Raw genomic sequence first — 20,176 nt, forward strand, 5'->3', positions numbered from 1 at the left:
AGGTTACAACAGAATATTATAAATTAAAATTAATAAAATTTACTAAAAAACTAAACATTTTCGCACTTTATTTCAATAAAGTAAAATTACATTATTTCTTAACAACATAATTTGAAGGCTTTGTCAAATAGAGAGCGAAGCGAAGGCGTGGCGAAAGCGAACCGAAGTGTGAGCAATGCGAAGACGTCACACTAGACGCGTGGACATAACGAAGCGAAGACGTGGCAAAAGCGAGGCGAAAGTGAACCAAGGCAAAAGCGAACTGCAAGACGAGGGATACGGAGACGCCACATAGACGCCAAAGTATTCGCTAAATTAATTTTGAAAATGTCGAGTGAAACAGATTCAGACGACGATATTTTATTTTTGACTGTTTTATTATAAAAAAAAAGAAAAATGGCAAAGATTTTGGGTACACAGCATAAATAAAACCCGGGAAGACTATGGAGAGTATAATAGGCTCCGTAATTGAATCTTATGAAGACCGATTTTACACTTACTTTCGTTTATGTCTAATGAATAGTTTATAAAAAATCACAACCGGCACGTTTCACCTTCGCTTCGGGTCTCGCGTTCGCTGTCTGTCTGTCGTCTTCCGTACAAAGTCATATATTGCGTTCACGCTTCGCTTCGCTTTCGCGTTTCGCTTCGCCTTGGGTTTGTCACGGCTAGGGATTCCAATCCCGGGATCCCGGGATCCCGAACGATTTTCAATACCCGATGAGTCCCGGGATTATAAAACATAATCCCGAATTTTTCGGATTGGTTGATTTATCAAGCACAATCAAATTATTATTGACAACATCGTTATATTTCGTGTACAAACTTGCGCGAGTTGCACGTGTCATCTGTGAATATTTGAGGCTGTGAGTCTGAACGTGCTTTTTCAGCAGCAGGCTGCATAGGAACCAAAATCAGATCAACGCTAATTGATAAAACACTTGATGCTTTGATGTTACTTCGTGAGTTTTATTCAAAATAATGTTTTCAATTAATTGTGTCTATGAATGGTATGGTATGTACATACATTGTCAAAAGTTCATTTTTTCTTCTCAAATAAATATATAAGACCTTCCCTTTTTTATTTTTATTATATTATTTTCTTATTTAAGTCCAAGACTAAAATTATACGTACTTTATACATTGTACGTTATAAAAAACAGATGTAAAAATATATTGTATTATTCATTTTAAATTATTTTTATCGATAAAATAACATGAAAATTATCCCGGGACTGGTCCCGGGATCCCGGGATCGACTAATTGCAATACCGAAATCCCGGGATCAAAATTTTGGCCCGGGATTGGAATCCCTAGTCACGGCGTTAGGTTCACCGTGAAAACGCCTCGGAACGCTTCGCGTTCACTTTTCGATTTTTATTTATTCTACAATATTAATGTTGTATATTATTAAGGTATCATCAATCCAGTCTCTTAAGTATGGAATATTAACGTATACACCAGGAACATCAGAGTTGCATCCAATTCCCCAAGAAACCATTCCAACTTGCATGTAGACGTCTTGCTTATCCTGCAATGAATAAAGGAATAAACTGATTACTCTTTTATTATTTTTACTTTGTACGTCTAGGATCAATATCAAACATTATATTATAGTAAAATACAATAAAAAAACGATCTTATTTATTTACGAGCTGCTTACGTTTTGGAGAGACTATATCTCTTTATAATCGGAGCTGAAGGATTCAGTTTTAGATAGAGGTTTACTGGATGTCTTTTAACATTACAAAAAAGGAGGACAGTAAAATTATACTATTAAAAGAATATTGTTTATAGGAAAAAATTGTAAATTCATTTCATTGAAATTAAAGGCAAGTTGGATGCAAAAGGTACTTGAAAATTAAAAAAAAACACGCATAACCATCTAGACTGCAATAGTTTAATAACTAAATGTAATTTAATAACCGTAATTATAATAATTATTTAATAAATTATAAATATTATTTAACATTTAAATAATAAATAATATTTAATATTTAAATAATAAAAATTATTTAACATTTAAATGATAAATAATATTTAATACTTAAATAATAATTATTTAATAACCGTTCCATTTTTTATTTTTATTAAATAATAATTTAGTTAGGTGTCTCAAGATTTCGGCACAGAATTGTATAAATATTTTATTAAATCAAAAACAGAAAGTCATCTTACAAATAATATAAATTAATGTTTTAGTATTTAATAAAGAATTAAGATGTAAATGGATTTAAGGGAATATTTTACCGAGGAATGAATTTAAATAATAATATTTCTAGGAAATGAAAATTCAGCGGGTTTTGTTAATAAACTCAAATTATAATATTACATACTTTTTCTATATTAAATTTATAATAAATTTTATATTGTCGGCTTCGTCAATTAGAATACCCTAAAAATTCTTAGTATACATTGGCAAACAATGCGATCCAAAAAGCTATTAGTCAAATTGACGCACCGAGCGTGAAAATCAAAATCTTACGCTATTAAGTAATAAACGTCGGCGGGACAATAAACTTCATCATATCTGTCAACAGAATACCTGCCATAAATTTGAAATATGTTTGTATGATTTTATATACATAGATATTTACTCTACGTGTTTACATACATATATACAATATGTAAAAAAAATAAAACAGTGTATAAGATATCACAAATATTAATCTTTCTTCCCAATCACTTAGATATGATAGAATTGAATAAAGTGGTTCACATGCTTTTTGATTATTAGAAAATAAATGTAGAATACATACAGGTATTTGGCAAACCAAAGGCGAACCACCATCGTTGGTGCAAGCGTCGTATCCCTCTTTTCCTCCGGCACATAAAGATGTTTCGGACAAATTAAACGTCGGCCCAAGTCTAGTCTTTCTAAGTTTTTCTTGACAGTTCTTTCTCTCAATAATTGGCACATCCACCTAAAAAACCAAAAAAAAACTCACAACGCTGTAAAAGTTTAACTCAGTTAGAAGGTTAACAAAGCATTACAATTTTCATCACGGAACTCATTTGCTCTCCCGTTATAAACTCTTTAGCACCCCATCCTGTAAAAAAGCACTCGTTCACCGACGTTGGTATAAAACCTGATGGCGGTAAACATATTGTACCGACATTTTCGGCTAGTGTGACTGGCGACTCCAAAATAAGCAGTCCTATGTTGTTTACGTGAACTGTAAAAAATATATTTTTCTCTATTTCTTTTCGTTACGCTATTAAAATAAACTGTATTTATTTAATGCTAACTTTTCTGCCGGTACGACTCGTGCATAATTGTTTGGGAAACATCTTTTTCCTGATATGGTAAGATCTCATCTGTGTTTCCCAAATCATATTCTCCTAGCCGAACTCTCAGTTTATAATTTCCTTTTAACTTTTTGATCTTGTGAATCGTTGTCATTACCACTTTTGGATGTATCAACGAACCTCCAGACAAAAAAGTGTATTTGCTCTCCGCTGTACCTTTTCTGAAAAACGTTCAAAACATTAGTTTTATTTAAACATAACAAATCACAAAACGCATTGTTACTTTTAGTTATTTATAATTTATATTTTATTTTTTTTTGCAAATATTGTGATAATATGTTAGAATTATATTAAACTAATTCAGTTATGTAACAGAGAAATAACCGCGCCGTTGCGGTTTTTTATGATAGGGATGGCTGGCGAAGTGAAAACAAAAGCAGGTATTGCAAACACGAAATTCTTTCTACTTTTATACATTTTTATTTGCATTCAGACATATAATATTTTTACCCAAATAGTCCACGGAATATGTTTCCCTGAACATAGGTGTAGGGTGGATACCTGCGACTACGACTAGGTACATACAAAGTAATTATTATTCTTTTCAATCTCGTAATAATAAATAATTCGATATTGGTAACTAGGCCTACCGGGGATTTTCACTCTTTTCGCTCATCATCTCGAGACGGTTATCGATAACGTCCTAATAACGTAAAATTTAATTTTAGCTCATTATGAGCTTTACGTAAATGTAATATACAACGAATTTAGATACTTCGTTGACCTAAGTATTGTGTCGACGATCGCTCGCCGTTGTACAGATGATAAGAAATATTATTAGATATTATTTTTATATAGACTTCTTATTATACACGAAAAAATAGTATTGTTCAATTAACATATACACACACAGGCTCACCTCTTATTTCAAAGACTATTAGTTTATTGTATGATTGTATAAAGAAGTGAAATATAGCAATACTAATGTCCGTAAAACTGATAAATACAATTATAAAAAATAATTAGGTTAATATAGTGATGTAGACTTCAATAATAAATGCTGGAGGAACTGAACACAGTGTAGTGAGTCTAAAAGCTTTTGAAACATATACGTTATAATAAATTTAGAAATTTACTGTAAAAAAATATATTGGAAAGCAGCAACTTGTGTCTGACGTCAATTTATCTACGTATTTATAGTGTACTATACTTGTAAACGAGGGCTGTCCAAGATGTTTCAGCAAAAGAACTGTCTTCAGAGGCCATACTCCTAAGGTCAGCATCCAGGCTTTGAACATTTCTAACTCCACACGTACTAATTGTTGGAGCTGTAGTTGTAACTCGCTGAGTAGTGTTTTCTGGTTCTGTTCTCGTAGTTGTAGATTTAGTAGTGGTAGTATTTTCTGGCATAGAGCAGCAAACCTCATCATTGAGACATTCTCCAAAACTTCTGAAAACATATTCTGCGTAAAATATTATAGTATTAAAACATTAGAAGCCGCTGAAATTCTCTAGAGTAATTATTATTGTCCTAACTAGTTCAAAACTCATTAAAATCAAGAGTGTATTTTATCTTCTATATTATAATCATTAAAGTATATTTAAATGTTCATATACCCTACTAAAAACTCACGAATGAGACCATATGGCAATATAAAACGTTTACAGAACATTCTGCTACGAACTTCTTAGTATACGCAAGTTTTTAAAAAATAATAATGTGTATGTATGTAGGTACTTACTATATATAATGAAAACAATAGTATAGATTCAATATTTTTGTGCAATTTTAATTATAATTTTAAATTTGAGTACTTTCAATTAATAACTAGTATTACTTGTACCAATCAATGTAAAAGTAGTATAAGAGATGATGATGGACCAAGAGAAAGCTATTAGTTTTTGAATTGCATGAATCCAAGTGGATTACCATTGCACAAACTACCAAACATCTACCAAATCTCTGTATTGTTTTAATTGTATCATGAATAAGATACAAAATTTAAAGGCAAGAATGATTTTTTTCTACTTTTTTTTTAATTTTCCTTGCCTTTCCTAATACAATATATAAGTAATAATTAATTGACTTGTACAAAGAGTGCTACTCTCAAGTCAATTGTATGTTGCAATGTCAAAAATACTTATACTATGTATTATGCTGAATGAAAATAATTTAAAACAAACATCAAAATGTGTGCTAGAATATTATATTGACAAAAAATAAAGAGAAAACTTTGAGAACTTAATAGAAAAATTATAAATAGGTGCGACCATTGCTAAATTAACTATGTGAGCGTTACTTAACCTAATCGTTATTATTTTGAGTATACCTTTCATCAAATTGACTTTTATCTTCACAGAGAGAAATCAATGTGCATTGACCTGTTGCGCCGTCTTCAGTCAAGCAATCTACTATATCTAAATACAAAAAAAATAATACAAAAACATAAATCAATAATTTCGTAATAGTACCTGATGTGCCAAAATTATTGCAATAAAGCATAAACAACACAAAGGCTTCAAAACGCATTTTCTTCAAAGTGAGTACCCCAACTGAATTAAAACGATTATTCTGTTCCGTTTACAGAAAATAAATAGCTATATCTTATATAGCAATATTTATTTCTATATAAATTACGTAGAAGAGATAGTAAAACTTTTTTATCATCACTAAGAACACATTATTCATAAGTAATAAAGTTTACCGCCATATAAATAACACAAATAATAATTATTTTAAAATATTTTTTGTATAGAGAATAAATATAGGGTGTCCCAAAATTAACGAACGAACGAACTCTCTTCGCTGTGCATGATCATTATGCTTCAGTTTGTGTTAATTGAATTTTGTAAGCATGGAAACACAAATCTTTTGTGAGTATACGCTGTAAAAAGCTTCTTGAAATTTGCAATTCTTGTCCACGACGCCGAATTGATGTTCCGGGATTTTACCAACACTGACATTCGAACGGCTTGTTTTTCTCCAACTGATCTAGTCTCTCTGAATTTTTCAATTAATCTCCTCGCAGTTGACGAACTTACACTATTCCGACCATATTTTGTATTTAATTTTCGAATTGCGGCCGCCAAACTTTCATTATTTTTCAGATATTGTTCAATAATGAAAACAAGTTGTTGTATCGTGTAACGGTCCATTTTTACTAACCCTAAACTCTCAGCTGTCAAATTTTTTTTTCAGGGTTGCCAACATTTACTGCACAACTGACGGCAAATTCAAATCTTGCGTTCATTTTAAAACACTCTTTATAAGATAAGTAAAATAAAATAATTGTTGTAATTATATATAAGATGTCCGGCAAGTTCTTTTAGAAGCCGAATAGCTCGTGAAAGGAGAGCGTGCTTGAGCGCTGACATTCTGGCCGCGACGGTTAATAATAAGGGACGCAATTGCGACTCTATATCAGCTAAAAATGGCCTTCAATACAAGCTACTTCTAGAATGTAATCAGTTGTATCTCAACGTTCATAGGAAAAAGGCACTAGGAAACGAATACGAACCGCACTCCCTCTTGTCGATATATCTTAGAAACTTTCTCTGGAGCATCCCTAGCAACAAGAAGTACTTCGCTTTGCTGGAATTCCAGCAAATCGAACCATATTCGAGAATGTTATAAACAAGCGTATCATACAGAACGCAAGTTGGCAATAAATTGTTAAAATGACACGCGCTCCGCACAACAAAATCAAGCATCTTCAACGCCTCCATCTCCGCTTGAACGATAATTACACGTTATTGACAAACATATTTCTAGTTAAAGCATCCAAACTGTAAGAGAAATCTGCCGGATAAAGAAATACACTTTAAAGTCAAACATTATTCTCAAAAAGAGTTCTATATTGCCACATATACGTATTTGGAAAATATAAGTAGGAGCAGAATATCCAAATTGAATCCTTGTGATACTCTGAAATAAAAAAACACTCTTTGTTTTTTACCAAATCCTTCGATTTTATAATCAAATGCACTTTTATCTTCACACAGAGAAGTCATCAAAAGTCAATCAGTTTCAATCAGTCATCAATATCCTTTCACTCGCTCTCGATAAGCGAGCGAAAGGAAAGGTATCTCATGGTACGTGCCTGATACATACATTTGCTTTATAGTAATTATTTTTACACGTACTGTACTGTAGTTTCTTAGAAACATCATTCATAATACTATTTCTCGGAATCCTGATATAGTTTTTTCTCTTTATTAAAACCGCTGATATTTTTATGTTCAGAATTTAAAAATAAATACAGCACGAGATCCCGAACCACAATTTTACAATGGCTGTTCTTGACCCCTCGCTATCAAAAAGAAAACATGGTTTATCGTGGCAAAAAGCGATAATACATATAGCTGTGTTACTTTAAACATTTCTTTCCAATATGTTTCCTTATTTATGGGCAATTCTTAAGTTAATAATTTAATATTTTAATATTGAAAAAAAATGATGAATTTATTATGTTAATAATACTTAAGACATATATTTATATCGTAAATATTAATCAAAGAATCATGTAGTTAGACAATTACCTCACTTCAATTAGATTATTGCACAACTAAAAAATGTCTACCGATAAACTCTTAACCGGGACAGCTAAAAAAGACCATCCCGATTAAACCTTGACAGATGTGTGAAACCAGGACAATCCCGGTCAAACCGGGACGTATGGTATACCTGTGTACGGAGCATGTAGACTGTGAAGTATGTAATTTTTTTTTGTTTATTAAATTTTATTTTAAACATATTTAAAAAAAATTGTGTTTATACTTATAATTTTTATATTGGATAATATACCTATTATATGTAATAATAATGTTCTTTAAAATTTAATTTTTTATTTACAATTACTCCTAAATATTCTATGTTATCAAATATTTATATAATAAAGTTATAAATAACTATTTTTATATTATTAACTAACATTTTTTTTATAATTAATAGACATATTTCATATTTAGTAAAATAGTCAAAATGAAATTTTTTCACTGAAGCAATAATGCAATTTTAAATAATTTACTATTTTTTATGTTATCTCTATAAAAGAGTAGTTTTTATTAATTTAAAAATAGATAAAAATTAATAGCCATTTTTTAAGCTGTTAGGGTTTTAAAAAGTACATAGATGACGCTGTCAACGCCTACAATTTCTTCCATACGTTTATAAATCCAATATTTGTCCATAAAATGGATCCAGATATTGAAAATTGTTTAATAAAAAAAGAAATTATACACACGGGTACAGTTTATAAACCATTAAGAGATGGTTGCAAGGTAAAATATATTAATTTAACTCCAAATTATTTACTGTAACATATGGTGACTAATAGTATAATACAATAATATGTGCTATGTTTAAGGTGCGTTTTCATTTTCAAACAAGAACTACCGATTCAGAAAATAGAGTCATTGATGATTCTAGAATCATTGGTAAAAAAGAACCAATGACATTGGTGCTGGGTAAAAAATTCAAACTTGAAGTGTGGGAAGTAATTGTAAAGAAAATGTCCGTAAACGAAGTGGCTAAGTTTACAGTGGATAAAAGCGTTAGAATTTAATTTATTATATGATAATAATTATGAAACTTGGAGCATTAAAATTTTTTTTTTTTTAACTTATAGCTTGTTATACAATATCCTTTTGTCTCAAAAACATTACGCGACTTGGATAAGTCTAGTGAAGGAAAACGGACACATTTCTGCTCGATGACTCTACAAAACGAAGGCATCGGTTATAAAGATTTAAACGAACTTATTAGCAAACCGTCCGATTTAGAATTTATCATAGGTATTTATTATTATTTATTTTATAAGAGACATTGCTGATGATATATTATTTTATAGAATTGTTAGGGGTTGAATATCCGGAAGATTACGAGAAAGACGGTTGGCAGTTATCTGATGAAGAAAAAGTTGTAATGATACCCAAGCTGAAAGAAAAGGGCAACGATTTCTTTAGAAATAAGCAATATACAAAAGCCGCTGAAAGCTATTCAATAGCGATAGGTTACAGTGAACAACTGATGAACAAGTTAGTACATATAAAGTAATAAATTTTTATAATTGTATTACTATATATGTACTGTTTAAATCCTTTTAGAGAGAAGCCACACGACGAAGATTGGAATAATTTGAATGAAATCAAAGTTCCAATCTTACTGAATTATTGTCAGTGTAAATTATTCGAAGAGGATTACTATCCAGTGATTGAACATTGTTCAAAGATTTTGGAAACACATCCAGGTATTATTTTATATTACTATCTTATTTATACTATAGTTCTATTTATACTAATAGTTGTCTTGTATTTCAGATAATGTGAAAGCTTTATTTAGACGTGGTAAAGCTTATTCGAATGTATGGAGTCCTGCAGCCGCCATCAAAGACTTTAATAAAGTCAAAGAATTGGATCCTAGTCTTACTGTTGGTGCCGATAAAGAATTGAAAGTGATTGAAAAAGTACAAAAAGAGAGAGACGAAGAAGATAAAATAAGATTCAAAAGTGCATTTACTTAATTTTATTTATTGTTTTGATGTTTAGAGTATATTTATGTTGTTTCTGTGATAGAGTTATATACATGCTTTAATATTTTTATTTCATTTGTAATAACATTACAATAAAATGTTTTAGTCATCCGAATGTATTTTTATTTTGTCTTCTAAAAACTTTTCCAAAATCTGTAACACTCAGGAAATTCGGCTGACTAGATGAAACAGTCAAAATGTAAAGCGGCTTATTTAATGATCATCTTGGTCAATTCGGCGGTGCGAGTTCGGCTGAATTCTCGTCTTCTAACCGACGGCTAACATTAGTTTGCGTTCCATCAAATATGCAAAATAGTTTCAAAATGCAACCATGAACAAACGTAATAAAAAAATATGAAAGAAAGTATATCTTGTTCCCAGGCCATAGTCGACTAAAACATTTAAATATGTGAGTAGTTGATCGCTTTGACTTACTCCTTTCATCATATATCATGGAAATTTCTCTGTCGGTGGATGAAAATATTCTATCACTTACTAAATAGCTGTGTAATAAATTCGTATATTTTGTATTGTGAGACTATAAGAAAAAAAAGCTTAAATGAAAAACCAATGTCATACTTGACATTGAGAAGCACATTAGCGGACGAATTAATCATTGATTTTAAAAGTAGAAAAATACAGGGAAAAATATAAATAAAGAGTCTGTAAATCTAAATGGTAATCACTAGATTGGAAAAGGAAATAGTTGCCAATGGACATATTGCATTATCATACCTATGCAAACAATGTAATGTAGCTTTATGTACTATTTGTTTCTAGGGTTATCATGTTAACGGTTGTATAAATTTTTTTCTGCTTTCTTCACTATTACTTTTTATTATTCTTTTTACTTTTTGTAACAGTGTATAATGTATGCTTAGTGTATAACATTTTTGTTATTATAATCTGTAATTTATATTATATATAAAAATGTTTAATTACACTTTTTAGTTATATTATTACAAAAAAAATTATTTTCAAAATTTGCCGATAAATCACCCACCAAAAAGTCTTATTTTTTCAAACAACTGAATAATATTTTTTAATTTTAATGAAATTTAATAATAGAAAAGCGTTAAAATAAATTATTGAAACACACTAATACAACAAGTAGTAGATTAAATCAAATTAATAAAACGTTGAGAATCACTGATTTTTTAATAAATAAGTAACAACAGAGATAATTATGGAAAAATACGTAAAATTAACTCACTTCCAGGTACATACAAACAAATTAACAAATGTGTATACATTTACTCACTACTTAAAGGGTTAATAATTCCTAGAGATATCTATAAATCTATAAGTTTTGACACTTTTAGCGAATCTTTCACAATAAATTTCGAGGCAACGATTATGGGTAGCCCTGGCATCATTTTTTCTCTTGTTTATTACAAACCATGAAGTGCAACTATGTTTTATCTCAATGTTTTCGATCGGTATCATTGGAATATTTCGATGTTGTTTATTCAAATTTAAAATATTTTTGATGCAATATTTTTTTTAAGCTACGTTACTCAAAAGTGTATTTTCATTTTTTTTGTTGGACAAACAATGGCTATTTAGAAAATTGTAAATTTTGGCTGAACAAACTTTTTTCATAAGTTTCGAAACACGTCTAGAAAAAATATTGGTAATTATCACACTGTCACATATAAAGCAGACACCTTGAGGCGGAACTAAACAATAACCAGTATAAATTATGTGACACTTAATCACATCACCAATAGATCACGAATCATTCAACCTAAATCTTACAGGTGTTAGTCATCAACTTACACACCCAATCTATCGTGCTGATAAATTTAAAATATGATAATTTTAATATACTCTCTAAGAAAGAGTAAGAGTGAAGCATTCAAAGCTCTCTTATATAACTTATAAACAATATCACAAATTACCAGAAAACCTAATCTACGGCCATTTCGAGATTAAAAATATATTTTTGAAGAATAATTTTATATTGATCACTAAAAGATTGTCCGGACAATACTATTGCACTATTAAAAAAATGGAATGATATAATTATTGTGATGTAAAAAAAATTAATATTAAAAACTTAAGGATGTTGTTCAAAAAGCAATTTATCTACATTAACATACGATAATATTTTTATTATATTACAACATAACAATCATAATTACATGTATTTATTGTTCACACAACAGCTTAAATATATGCTTACTATATACAAGTACATAAATAATTTATTGTTTAGTCAATCATTGGGTAATAAAGTTATATTTTAATAATTTAAATTATATCCCCTTCGTAGCTCCGGACACTTTCTCTCGGGAAAATGATAAGGAACATAAATCGGATCAATTTTATTAGTATCCCAAGAACCAGGGAATCGATCACCATTAGAACTGTTACACTGCATACTGATTGTGTCTTCGAAATACAGCCTTTTTAATTTATCAATAGTGTCCTCGTCCCATGCTTTGACGCTGTTATAATTAGCACGAACCCCTTTTTCGGGTGCAAAGTTATCCCTAAATACAATAATCAATTAGAGACTATTTTATAATATTAGTAACTTGAAGGTAAATAATAAACGTACCGAAGTTCTTCTTCGAAGAATTTGTTTAAAGCTTTCGTGCTGACTGAACTTTTGCACACTTCCAAGTCTGTGGCTGGATAGTAATGGACGTAGTTCACGCACATCTCATCTTGTATTGAATGTCCTCCGAATGTAACATTATTCTTTTCAGAACTGTCATAGACGCAAGATGTTATAATTAAGTCGCCCTAAAAAGTTATTTTTTGTATTTGTACTTAATAAATATACACATGTTTTAATTTTATATTTAAAATGATACCGGTTTAATATGTACGAATCTTTTCAGTATGCGTATTTCTTGAAAGCTTGAATTATAATGTAAATCATAGTCTATGGGTGGTAGTTCTATTCCACTCCTTATGTGTCTGGTTTTAACTGATTTGCCAAGAAGATGAGTGTGAAGTTGAGATCCGAATATAACAATCCCACCAGATGGTAAAGCCTAAGAGGAATTTATTTAATTAATATATAATTTGAAATACTTTACTAATTTACATCATACTCACTGTTTTAGTACAAGCAACAGTACAAAAACCAGCTAATTCAAATTTGGCTAAATTGGGAGGAATTGTCATTTTATCTATATATTCCAAACCGAATTCCAGAATAGACGCTTCGTACTTTCTCAATGTTGGAGATAGGTAAATACGTATTCCAGAACTATCCACATAATCTTTCAGTTCGAGAGGATTGTTATAATGCACCTCCAACATCACATATGAGTTAGCGTAAGGTCCTCCAAACGATAGTCCCGCTTGCTCTGGATATTTAAAAGGAGGAGCCCCCATAGCCCAAGCCGATCTGACCTTAGCGCAGACTTGAGTGTCTTTGGGACGCTTTAAATCAAAGCAGGAACCCTCGTACATCGATATATCCTCATCTGCCGGAGCATCACAGTAAAACAGCTCAATGTGATGGACCAAACCTTCGCTGGATTCGGATATGATGGCTTCGAATTGGACAATGTGGTGCTTCTTTTCAAGGAGCCACTCTGGTAACTTGAACACTTTGCATTGGTACAGTGTAGGAATAGCAGGAACTTTCAGTTCTTTTACTGTGACTTCAAATATTTTGGTGCCATACGGCAGAGGCTCTGGTTCTTCGTCGGTTGTTAGAAGTCGAGTTCGGACCATGCCTTGATCCTCATCTGGAACGCTCGGGGGATAGCTTGCACTTCCGTTGCCTCTGGCCCATATTATATGTGTAGTGCCTTCCTAAAATTGTTAGTATATTTTTACACACACAGATAGTATATTTTTGTTGAAAAATGTGCTTCTGGAATAGATATCAAGAGAATATCGTAGAAAAAATGGTCACATTTCACCCTTTTATTCCCCATTTATTTTCAATCCCCATCATGATGCTTTGTATTTTTGTTATAAATTATAAAAATACTGGTCTACTTGCAAATTTCAAAGTATATATGAATCATGTATGTGTTAAAATGTCAGGGTATAGCAACTAAAAAGCTCACTTACCTCAATCACATAGTCTTGTTGGTCGCAAGTATCGAAATATCTAGAAAATTGTAAGGTTTTCTCTTCCTCGTTCCAAGAGAAATCCAAACAGTCTTCCATGACGTCATTCCTCAAAGTTCCATTTTCATCAGAGTGGACATCCACAAGACGAGCTTTTCTTTTTTCCAAAACTAACAAGCAATAATCAGCATTGGTCATCAGTCCCCTATCGGAGAATCCAAAAGCAAACCAGTCGAAGGGTGGCGTTCTATCACTAAAAGAAATCCTCAGGGTAACGAGCCCATTTTTATAATCGAGCCACCATGTCAGATCAACGTCTCCAGTACTATCCAGAGAAACCCTGTCCGTTTTTTGCGTATTCGTTTCTTCTGCAAAAAGCATCAATTGTATTAGGTATATAAATTCAAATCTATATAACATAATGGAGAGAAAATAAAGTAGCCTATCCGCAATTGTTCTGATCCTATATGGTCAACATATATGTATGTACATTTAATAATATATCAATATATACATATAAAAAAATAATGTTTATATATCACAGATGTCAAAATGATTTTAATTTAAAAATATCATGTTTTAAAAATATTTGATAATTATATTAGTTATTTACATTGATATGATATTTACATTTATAAGTACATAAACTTTTACTTAAAAATATAAAGCAGTTAGAATTAAAAGTAAAATATATTTGACAATCAAACAATCATCTATGTGTGGAATTTTCATGTGCGAAGTTTCATTTGCGCAATAATCCGGTCACCTAGTCAAGTATACCAAAGCAAATAAAAAATATTCACAATAAGCCGAATAGACACATGGAGTAATGATAGGAACCATTGCTTATAAATTATAGGTTGTGTTCGAATCTTACATGAACTCACGATTTTTTTTATCATATAATTATATTTCTGATGAATCATCACATATTATGTTTTCATAGATTTTAACAATCTCACGGATGAATATCATGATAAATAATTTAAAAAAATCTAGTCAAGTTGTGCATTGTGACTTGTGATATATATTAATTGTTAGCTGTAATAATAGTGCAAAATTAATAAAAAATAAAATAATGGTATGACACTGAGACGTCATTTCAGATATTTCAAAGGGGGGCAAAAGTTCGCCAATCTGTGGTCATTTTTTTAATATTTAGATTTCATTAAGATTAATAGTATTCAATTAAATGACATGCATTTTTCTGACGACATTCAAGGGGTTGGAGCATTTGCCCCCAAATGACGTCCTTGTTTAGAATCCACGTCAAAAGCAATAAAATCGTGCCGTCGCAGTGAAAACGATCGGTTATCTAGCGTTCATATGAAAACTTTTATAACAAGGTTACGACTTAAATTGTGAATCAAATAAATATATGTAAAATAACGAGAATTTTTTTTGTATATAATATATAAAACAGATTTGAAAGTTTTATGGTTAAAATACAATATGCAGTGATACAAACCTGGCGGGCGTTGAATCAATTGGGGTAATAGTTTTTCCGGAGCCAGATCTACTTCTACAAGAGTAGCAACTAGAACAGCCAATAGTCCGAAAGGTAAGATCATGGTGATTAATTATTTACTCTCGTGCGGATGCTGCTGCATGTCGACGGTCAAATGGCGACTGCGCCATTTTCATTCGAGGGTTCTCTTTTATAACCTATAGGGGGGAAAGGGAATTCATGCTTAAAGCGAACGTGTTGTTAGGCACGTTCAATCGAGGGTTGGGATAAATACTATAAGTAATAATCAAATGAATAATCGATATATAATTTTATATATAAATGTATTAGGAAGAAGAAGCAAATTATTTTTCATTAGGAGAAGAATTGGCTTTCGACAAGTAGTTGAATAAATAAAGGATATTTAAAACATATATAATTACCTACTTACCAAAATAGTATTTTAGCCCCACGCAATAAGAAGTTTTACGTTACTTTTATTTACATTTTTTTTAAATCGCGAATTACTTAGCTGCGTAACGTGAAAATAAGTTAAATAATGCATCTCTGTGAAAATTATTTTACCATTTTAGAAATATTGGTAAAAAATCGTGTACATTGTATTTTAAAATATTTTCGATTTGCTCATTTTTGTAGAATAAAAATAATTAATTTAAAATATATTTGTATGTAAATAACATGCCTAGTTTTTATATATAATATAAAGGATGGATCTATGATTTTTATTTTAACAATTAATAAATAAAATAAATAAATAAAGATTTTTTGATAAATTAGTAAATTATTTTTATAAACAATATAATGGGTATAATCTCTGTTTAATACCAGAAATATCTGGGTTTGAATTCGAATTTTTTGTTAATTTCTATCGTGTCTACAATATCGAAATTAGTGATTATTATATATTTAAAATACTGATTAATCATCACCGATTAGGATTTTACAGATTTTCCTTATTTCACGGATAAATATCATGATGAATAATTTCAAAAACAGAACTAGATCGTTCATAGGCTGTACTGATAAACTGTACCAGTTTATAATTAATAAAATATAGTGAGTGAGAGATATAGGCATGCGGTTCGCATGCCCTTATCTCTCACTCACTCTCGTAACTTAACACGCGAGCGAGCGAAAGGGAAATTATCTCACCATACTCGCCTGATTAAAAGCTGTTTTTGTTTATTGTGCTGCTTAATGTTAAATTTACCAATTTTCTTCTTCTCAATCTTGGTGCCGAACTCTTTTTTTCCTAGCTTGAGTTGGCTGAGCTTTGTCTCTTAAAATATTAATTTTCTAATTATACATAAAATGTGTATCTGAAAAAAATATTTATTGCTAACTTACATAATATTATTCTTTTAATAATGACGAGTTTTATGCATCTTTGCAAAATTTCCCATTGCACGACTAAATAGATATTTTTTAAGTTAAAATAATATTTTTAATCAAAAATAGAGTCTATCTCTATGTGGCCAAATAACGCGTCTTATGCCCTTAAACAAAATTATCAGCTTTTGAGAAAAATCTTAGTTTCTCACTGCGCGGTTTAAACAAGTCAGTTATATTTTAAGTCAACCGTCATATACAGCTACAAGCAGGGATGCTTTCCCAAAAATTTACCAGGGGGAAATCGCATTTGCAGTGAATATTTTCTAACATTTTTTTTAATATTAACACTTTACCGACCGGCAGTTTCACTACCAGACTTACGCTAAATACCGGCACCTTTTCGCAAATCTTCGCGAATTTTACCTTTTTTATTTAAATTTATGTATTTTTCGATACGGTCCGAATATTTAGTTGAATTTTTCTAAACATGTTAAAAATGTATCAATGCATCAATTTAAGTCATTATTAGGTGGTTCTCAACATGTGGATCGCCGGAAATAAAAATTAATTATTACATTTCCTTATTATTAGATTTTTAAAATGATTATCTTGATTTTAAAATTATAAAAATGAATAACCTAGAAATTTAAATAAAAATAATTTAAATTGAGTCATCCAGCGGTTCTCAAACTTTTTCAAATTTAAAAAAACTTTTTTCAAGCACACTTTTTTTTCGTATTGTGATATTTTGTGCAAATGATTATCTACAAAAATGAGAAATGACATTTTTACTAATATGAGCTTACTGATATATAATTCAATTGCAATAAAATATTCACTCACCATTGTAATTCGCTCCATCGTAATGCGAAATCTTCCAGGCACATACACAGATATTGTACATTGTCTTTGTTGGTGTTTCTGTTTCTGATGTTTTTTCCTCTATCCAATATTTTGCTATTTTCATTAAATAATCATAAAACTTTATATTGCTGTTTGAATTTACACTTCTATACACCGTAAATGCATTGAATAATGCACAGTTAAATAAATACATGGCCACTTTTTTCGTCCATTTTTTAGTTTTACGATATATTGGATAGTACGAAAGGTATTGATCAGCCCGATCTACTCCCTTCATGTATTTATTGTAATCAATTATACAAATTGTTTTTTTTATACGCAGCCCAGTTCTTCTGTCAGTTTTTTCAGTGTTTACAATATTTGTATTATGGATTGTTGATATCATTCGAATATCTCTACTCTTTACTGTTTTCCACAATTGTAATAAAATTTCCCCGTTTCGCTTATATTTACTTTCAAATATTCGTAGTTTAGCCTTTTTTAGAATATCCGGTAAGCCCCGATTTTTTCGTATAGTGCCACATATTCTTATTTTTTTCTTGTATAATATTTTTGCCATCTCAACACTATTATAAAAGTTATCCATATATAAATGGTGCCATTTATTAGTACTAGTTGAGGTTAAATCTAAAACGGAATCTTTTAAACAAGTCCCAGGTCCTGAATAAATTTTAAATTTTGATATGTATCCCGACTTAGATTCACAAAGCATTCTAATTAAAATTCCGTATTTGGTTAGTTTACTCGGATTATATACGCGAAAGTTTAATCGCCCTCGCCATGGAATCATCCCTTCATCTAAAGATAAATTTTGATTAGGTTTATACAAATTTTCAAATCTTTCAGAAAAATAGTCTATAATTTTTTTAACTTTAAATAGTCGTCCAGAGTTCAAAGGTACATTTTCGTTATTTGAAAAATGCATGAAACGTAGTATTTGGTAAAATCTATTGCGGGTCATTGTGCGGCATTGCGGGGCATTTAATTCAGGCACTTATTTAATCTAAAGAAGGACATACAAAATATTTTAAATATAGTCCCGAATTGCATAGTGAAAAATATTTTTATTTTTGTTTTGAATTAAAAAAATAGAATTTATGACTTCTCACAACTAAATTAGTTCTTTTTCAATAACTAATGCTATAAAAAATAATAAAATAGCAAAAAAACGAATTTCTGCTTTAAAAATTATAATATATAAACAATTTATAATATATATACAAACGTGTCTAATAATAAGGCCAGGCACAGTAATTAAATATTTTTTTTCAATATCAAATGAAACTTCATACTAATATTTAATTTTTTTCAAAAAAAAATCTTAAAAAATCTCTAAGCATATATTTTTAATTTGATTACGAAATCATAGCTACCGCTCACTCCATATGGCGTGCGCGGTATTTAACGTTCGGCAGGCTCGCACTCCATATGGCGTGAGCGGTCGGTAAAGTGTTAATATTCTCATTGAAATATTATTTGGTAGAGTAACATACTAGCTGATGATTTTATTAGAAATTACTTGAGAGTGGCTAGTTCGAGGCCTAGGAGGAAACTTCACCATATGGAACTTCATCTTGGAAGTTAGGCGAAAAATGTGCGCACGGTCAATGCATGGTTACCAAAAACTAATGCCGCCGTCTTCGTAGAGATCGTTTTTATCGACATAGAAAATTTATCAACAAAATTTGAATATTGGCGCCATAAATGACGAAATATGATAATATTTGAAAGAAACAGTTAAAAATCGTAAAGTAGTAGAAAATCACCGATAATCATCAAAAACGAAAGTATTTTTTTCTGATTAACGGGGGGGTTCGCACGAACCATAGCATTCACATCAAAGGGTTCGCGCGAACCCCTGCGAACCCCCAGGAAAGCATCCCTGGTTACAAACTATACGAAAAAAAACTAAAATATATGCTGCGCCATCAAGTAATTCATATATGAATAATATATCAAATACATACCACATATACTTTCCTTCGCGTTTCTTGATATGATTACTATTGATATAAATTTGTAAAACTATAGCATAATAATTAGTTTAAAAAAATATTTGCTATATATTTTATCGTTTTCTGTATTTAACGATAACATTTTAGAAAAATATACACAAAATTCGTTTATGCATGTAAGATATTTTTGGATATCGATTTATTTTACTATGCAAATCCTCTTTATTTTGCTGTTATAAAATATTTCATTGTTTTTGTAAAAATATTTTCTACAATATTTTTTGTCATACGAGCAACCTCAATTAATGAGCCACATTCTAATTCTAGAACATTCTCTCACTTCGGCTCGGCGATTCCCTAAGAGAATTTAATAAACGCATATAATAGAGTTTTACGAACACCATAGGAATGCAATAAAGCGACTGCCTTTCCCGATCGTTCGCATATCTCGGTTGCGAAGAATTTCCACAATTCTTTCGGTATTTATTCCACCACTACTGCTGAATTCTAATAAACACGCAATAATAATGAAAATAATCGTATTGTCATATAAATGGAAAATAAATTATGCAATAATTAAGTTATAACATATGTATTGATAAAAATATTTATATAAGCATACAATTATTTTGGAGAACGTCAAAGAATTTGGGAATAGAAAAATAATATCTCCCTAAAAACATAGTAAATGGTGTTCAGTTCCATTTATTTTTATATTGATGAGTTTAGGAGTAATA

General features: G+C 30.4%; 3 protein-coding genes across 4 annotated transcripts; 1 reads left to right on the top strand and 2 right to left on the bottom strand.

The window, feature by feature from the left end:
* Positions 1–38: 38 nt before the first annotated feature.
* LOC148237960 (phenoloxidase-activating factor 2-like) lies at positions 39–6,426 on the bottom strand. 2 transcript variants are annotated; one of them, XM_088181424.1, is made up of 7 exons: positions 6,292–6,426; positions 5,580–5,667; positions 4,460–4,699; positions 3,250–3,470; positions 2,995–3,176; positions 2,760–2,924; positions 39–1,531 (listed from the first exon to the last, which is right to left on the bottom strand). In XM_088181424.1, the coding sequence occupies exons 3-7, from the start codon at positions 4,657–4,659 to the stop codon at positions 1,382–1,384; spliced, it is 918 nt and encodes a 305-aa protein (XP_088037550.1). In that variant the 5' UTR covers positions 4,660–4,699; positions 5,580–5,667; positions 6,292–6,426; the 3' UTR covers positions 39–1,381. The 2 variants fall into 2 exon arrangements, with proteins under 2 accessions (XP_088037550.1, XP_088037549.1); XM_088181423.1 differs by lacking the exon at positions 6,292–6,426 and adding an exon at positions 5,722–5,969.
* A 1,941-nt stretch (positions 6,427–8,367) lies between these two features.
* Positions 8,368–9,890, top strand: LOC148237961 (AH receptor-interacting protein). Its single transcript, XM_088181425.1, has 6 exons — positions 8,368–8,529; positions 8,616–8,801; positions 8,877–9,042; positions 9,099–9,285; positions 9,355–9,497; positions 9,568–9,890. Exons 1-6 carry the CDS (start codon positions 8,443–8,445, stop codon positions 9,768–9,770), a joined length of 972 nt encoding a protein of 323 aa, XP_088037551.1. The 5' UTR covers positions 8,368–8,442; the 3' UTR covers positions 9,771–9,890.
* A 1,955-nt stretch (positions 9,891–11,845) lies between these two features.
* Positions 11,846–15,457, bottom strand: Tbh (Tyramine beta hydroxylase). The gene is made up of 6 exons (XM_088205471.1): positions 15,289–15,457; positions 13,821–14,188; positions 12,849–13,556; positions 12,602–12,784; positions 12,343–12,530; positions 11,846–12,274 (listed from the first exon to the last, which is right to left on the bottom strand). Exons 1-6 carry the CDS (start codon positions 15,389–15,391, stop codon positions 12,025–12,027), a joined length of 1,800 nt encoding a protein of 599 aa, XP_088061597.1. The 5' UTR covers positions 15,392–15,457; the 3' UTR covers positions 11,846–12,024.
* Positions 15,458–20,176: the final 4,719 nt, after the last annotated feature.

The sequence above is a fragment of the Plectrocnemia conspersa genome, unplaced genomic scaffold (genome assembly GCF_051122295.1).
Source record: "Plectrocnemia conspersa isolate PC_06_02 unplaced genomic scaffold, ASM5112229v1 ptg000002l, whole genome shotgun sequence".
Taxonomy (NCBI): Eukaryota; Metazoa; Arthropoda; class Insecta; order Trichoptera; family Polycentropodidae; genus Plectrocnemia; species Plectrocnemia conspersa.

Excerpts from the sequence above, each read along its gene's own strand:
- LOC148237960 (XM_088181423.1), bottom strand. The coding sequence starts at position 5,779 with ATGCGTTTTGAAGCCTTTGTGTTGTTTATGCTTTATTGCAATAATTTT. Across the intron at positions 3,177-3,249 it reads CGAGTCGTACCGGCAGAAAA|TTCACGTAAACAACATAGGA; the intron begins GTTAGCATTAAA and ends TATTTTTTACAG. Across the intron at positions 2,925-2,994 it reads TGAGTTCCGTGATGAAAATT|GTGGATGTGCCAATTATTGA; the intron begins GTAATGCTTTGT and ends TTGGTTTTTTAG.
- LOC148237961 (XM_088181425.1), top strand. The coding sequence starts at position 8,443 with ATGGATCCAGATATTGAAAATTGTTTAATAAAAAAAGAAATTATACAC. Across the intron at positions 8,802-8,876 it reads AGTTTACAGTGGATAAAAGC|CTTGTTATACAATATCCTTT; the intron begins GTTAGAATTTAA and ends TTTAACTTATAG. Across the intron at positions 9,498-9,567 it reads GATTTTGGAAACACATCCAG|ATAATGTGAAAGCTTTATTT; the intron begins GTATTATTTTAT and ends CTTGTATTTCAG.
- Tbh (XM_088205471.1), bottom strand. The coding sequence starts at position 15,391 with ATGATCTTACCTTTCGGACTATTGGCTGTTCTAGTTGCTACTCTTGTA. Across the intron at positions 14,189-15,288 it reads ATTGATTCAACGCCCGCCAG|AAGAAACGAATACGCAAAAA; the intron begins GTTTGTATCACT and ends TGCTTTTTGCAG. Across the intron at positions 12,785-12,848 it reads CTGTTGCTTGTACTAAAACA|GCTTTACCATCTGGTGGGAT; the intron begins GTGAGTATGATG and ends AATTCCTCTTAG.